The sequence below is a fragment of the Habropoda laboriosa genome, unplaced genomic scaffold, assembly GCF_001263275.1.
Source record: "Habropoda laboriosa isolate 0110345459 unplaced genomic scaffold, ASM126327v1 scaffold46, whole genome shotgun sequence".
NCBI classification, from domain to species: domain Eukaryota; kingdom Metazoa; phylum Arthropoda; class Insecta; order Hymenoptera; family Apidae; genus Habropoda; species Habropoda laboriosa.
The window spans coordinates 395,599-400,015 of NW_017100145.1; the positions used below are offsets into that span (position 1 = coordinate 395,599).

A 4,417-nucleotide genomic window follows, 5' to 3' on the forward strand; every position below is an offset into this window, starting at 1 on the left:
ATTTTTTGACTTAAGGACAAATTTTAACTTTATTGTAATCTATATTTTTATAAACATGTATTAAAATAGCATTTTTGTTAAATATCACTGTTTTTATTATTAATGCAGACGTAATATATATACTATAATTAGGAAATTAATACTAGCTCAAAAATAAACATAATTTGCCAAAACATGAATTATTATAATATACTTTTATTAAAGATTATAATACACATTAAGTTTATTTAAACAATTTGTTTTCACCATGACTTTACAAACATTTTATTGTATTTTTTTTCATTTATATATTAGTGTAATTTATTACAACTACCTGTGGATTCATTTTTAATTACATCAGTGTCAAATATATCTTTAATAATATCTTGTTTTTTCTTCATGTGAGTAGGTATATCATGAAATACACTTCCTGCTATTTGTTTTTGACTTGTTACATTATGTTTTTCATAATCTTGGTTTAAATATTCAATGTTTTCATTATTATCAATAGCTTTCATTGATGCTAATAACTTCTCTTTGTTGTAATTAGTTATTTTTGTCTTGATACTAATTTCATTTGTAGTATTAACATCAGTAAATCTATCATGAACTGGTTCATTGTAAAGAGCTTGTACATCATGTACCATATCAATATTTCTTAATTCTTTCTTTAATTCATGTTTGTTTAATTTATTTCTTGTTTCTAAATCATAAGTCTCAACAAATATATTTTTACTTATTAGTTCTATTTCAGCTATATCTGTTTTATCTGCTATCTCTTTATTCAAATTTATTGAGGGATTTAATAAATCCTGTGTAGATTTTTTTTGGGAATCATTAAAAAGAGTTTCATTTGTATGTGACACCTTTTCTGATTTAATATCTAATGATTCTTCCTCATTAAAAGTTTTGAATGATACATTATGTTCTCCTGTAGAGTATGTTTCTAAGAATGATTCATTTACAAGTTCATTTTTTGTTACATTTACATTATTATGTTCTTGCTTTTCAGATATAGCTTGTTCAAATATATATTTCTTTAAATCTTCTGGGCTTGCATAATCTGTTTGACTATCTTGTGCATCATACAGAGCACACACATTTTCATTCTCAACATTTTTAACCTGCACATGCATTTCATCAATTAAATTTTGATAAAGCTTTTGTGATCCATTCAAGGTATGTTTTGAAGAAGTTGATTTTTCTACTTTTTGATTAGAATTATAGTCAGTATGGTTACACATAGGTGACATTAATTTAAGTGTATTATCTTGGTAGTTCCTTGTCAAATAATGTTTAACTGTTCCCTTTTTTACTTCAGATTCTATTTCTGAATCACTTTCATAAGAATTTTTTCTCTCTCTTACTAAAACTCTTAATTTATTTTTATATTTACAGTCAGAAAATGTCAATTCTTTTGAATCTGAAGTGTCATCTGCACTACTAATTAATCTAGAATATTAAAAAATATATTATAGTAGAATACAATAACTGATTAAAACTGTAACAAACATTAATGTTCTAAATTTTACAAACCTTGCATACAGTTGTTTAGAATTATTAGTTGCACTCGTATCTTTAAAATTTTCATTTTCACTTTCACTGCCTTCAGATGAATAAGTAAGTTCCTTTTTTAGTAATTCATTACAATTCTGATATTTTTGATTCTTATATATTTGTCTAAATTTATCTGCACTTATTTCATACTTTTGAATGTCTCCATGATATTTCTGTAATTGTTCTGAATTTTCTAAATCCACTGAGATTTCTGAATTTTCATTCATTGTGAATTCTGACACCTTAGGTTTTTCTTCTGTATCATCTAATAAGATCTTTTTGTGTGGTGATTTTTGAAGACGATATTTTCTTACTTGTTCTAAATTTGTCATTGTTTCTGTTTTTACACAATCCAAAGTCTGATTCAAATTTATTGGTTCATTTGTCCTGATATTTTTATCATTTAGTTCATGTGTATGAAGTACAGGCTAAAAGTTACGAAAATAAGTTTAATAAAAATTGTTAAAAGATACAAATACTACAAAATGATTCAGTAAAATTATGTTTTACCAAACTGTTGTTGTGAACATCTGTTTGCCACTTTTTGCCTTTATTCAATAATTTTAATGGATTTGATGAGCTAGAAGTTACTGAACATGAGAAAACAGTGTAAAAAAAAGTATTGATTAAGAAATATTTTTATCACATACCTAATATCTCTCAAATTCGTAAGAGACTGTGTGCCAAAACGTCGGATTCTATCAGGAAATAATAATTGCCCATTATAATATAATCTTCGTTCTCTATTATCTAATAAATTTTCTAATGTTCTTAATTTTTCTGTTGCTCCATCTAAATGTTTTTGTGTTTCTTTTCGTTTGGAAGTTTCTATGTGCAATTGCTGTTTTAAACTCTTAGTTTCAAGAGACAATTTCCTATGTAGTGTCTAGTAAAATAATTAAACATATAAACATTATTTAAGAAATTGTTTAGAAGTATTAAGTTTTACATTACCTGTAGACTATCTTGCTGTTGTTGTATTCTATGATTTAAATCATAAACTTGTAATTGTAACTTTTCCCTTTCTCCCAAATTACGATCTTTACTGAGTTGTAACAAATGTTTATTTTGAGACTAAGAAATAGTATGCATATGTTGATTTTTTTATTCCTTCATTATATTTGACTTGAAGTACCCTCAGTTCCTCATGATGTGAATTAATAATTCTTGGAAGTTCAGCATTTGTACCTTCATAGCGTTTTAATGCAGAATCTTGTCTTTTCTGCAATGCTTTTAATAACTTATTTTCGTTTGCTATTTCCTACAAAAATATATATTCAGTATGCTTATAATTATACATATACTTTTAATGTATACATAAGATGTATAGAAATGTGAATTGATATAGTATGATGTTTAAAATCACTACATTTAACCGATAATGTGCATCAGCAAGTTGATTTTGCAGTTCCTTAATACGTAACATTTTTGCAGACAAAACTCTTTGCTCAATGCTATTTTTATGTTTCGACTGCTCTGAAGGAGGATAGTGCCGAACATTACTTTGGTATGGCTGCCCTATATATTGTCCAAAAGTAAATAACATATTACTAAAAGATTATTCTAAATATTCATAGTACAAATAATAAATTAAATACATGTGTTACATTTTTAGTTAATAAATATAAAATAAATTCTTTAAAAATAAAATATCACATCTATTTCTATTGAAATTTTAATACAAACCAAGTAAAGGATGTAAGTTTTTTTTCTTAGATGAAAGACATGCTACGATTTTATGAGGTGAACTAGCTGAACTAACTTTTGCTTCCACTGATGGTCTTCCTAAGTTAGAATTCTGTTTTCTGTAAATTATATACATGTATAATTTTAAAAAATTCAAAATAGTAAATGTTTTCTCTTTATATTAGGAATGTTTATAACACAGTTCAAAATTATTATAATAACAAAAATTATATAAACATATACTCAAACAAAATAAGAAGAACTCTAATTGTAAAATGTTTATTAGTTAACATATAATTCTTAAGAACAAGTTTCTTTAAATCTATTCTTTTTAAATATTCTTGTAATAATATCAAATACTTTAAATTATTAATTAAACACATCAATTAGTAAATCAATATTTATAAAGTGTTTAGCACTGCTGCAATTACCTATTGAGGTTTTTATGTGCATTAAAGTGTACCACAGGTAAAGTAGGCACTTCAGTTTGCATTTTATATCTGCAGATTCTACATTACAACTAGCATAGTTTTAATAAGAACAAATTATCGTATCATTCTCCAAACTTACTGAAGACTAATCAGCATCCATAGTTGTTTTTAGCAGTTACCAAGGTAACGAGTGCACAACATATCTCTAATCAATGTTTGAAACTATAGATATTTTAATAAATTTATTTAAGCAATATTACTTAAAAACATACTTTTATAAGTGGCAAATAAAGATGTATATATACGAGCAAAAGTGGAATATTCCGATTTTATTTACAAACGTTTGTAGATAGTATGTTAATATTTTTTATAAAACATATTACATACGCATAAAATAAAAAAGAATAGTAGAAATTAGAAATTATAATTAGTAGAAAAATCTAATATTGTTTATTTTCATTATTATTCTTTATCTTCTTCATTAACAAAGAAAATTTAAAAAGTTTGTGTTTTCATCATGTATCTATTTACACATAAAACATATTTTAATCAATGCTTATAACAGTGTAGATAAAGATATTTAATTCTTTAGCAATCGTTCGCTGCTATGTAATTTATTCACATATAAATAAATATATACACTGTACATATATTACTATGATACAAATTTTGATTAATACAAGTAGTTCTACATACATTTATGTTTAATGACTTGCTAATTGTTTTTTAATGTATAATTGCTAGTTGTTCTTTAATGCATAACA

At 24.8% G+C, this 4,417-nt stretch overlaps 1 protein-coding gene across 1 annotated transcript; it reads right to left on the minus strand.

Annotated features, from left to right (window-relative positions):
- Positions 1 to 290: 290 nt before the first annotated feature.
- On the minus strand, positions 291 to 3,715 carry LOC108574335 (reticulocyte-binding protein 2). The gene is given in 9 exon segments (XM_017936910.1): positions 291 to 1,431; positions 1,516 to 1,964; positions 2,047 to 2,116; positions 2,187 to 2,422; positions 2,491 to 2,653; positions 2,655 to 2,797; positions 2,906 to 3,054; positions 3,223 to 3,341; positions 3,654 to 3,715. Coding segments are annotated over 9 exon segments (2,532 nt in total).
- Between the last annotated feature and the right edge of the window lie 702 nt (positions 3,716 to 4,417).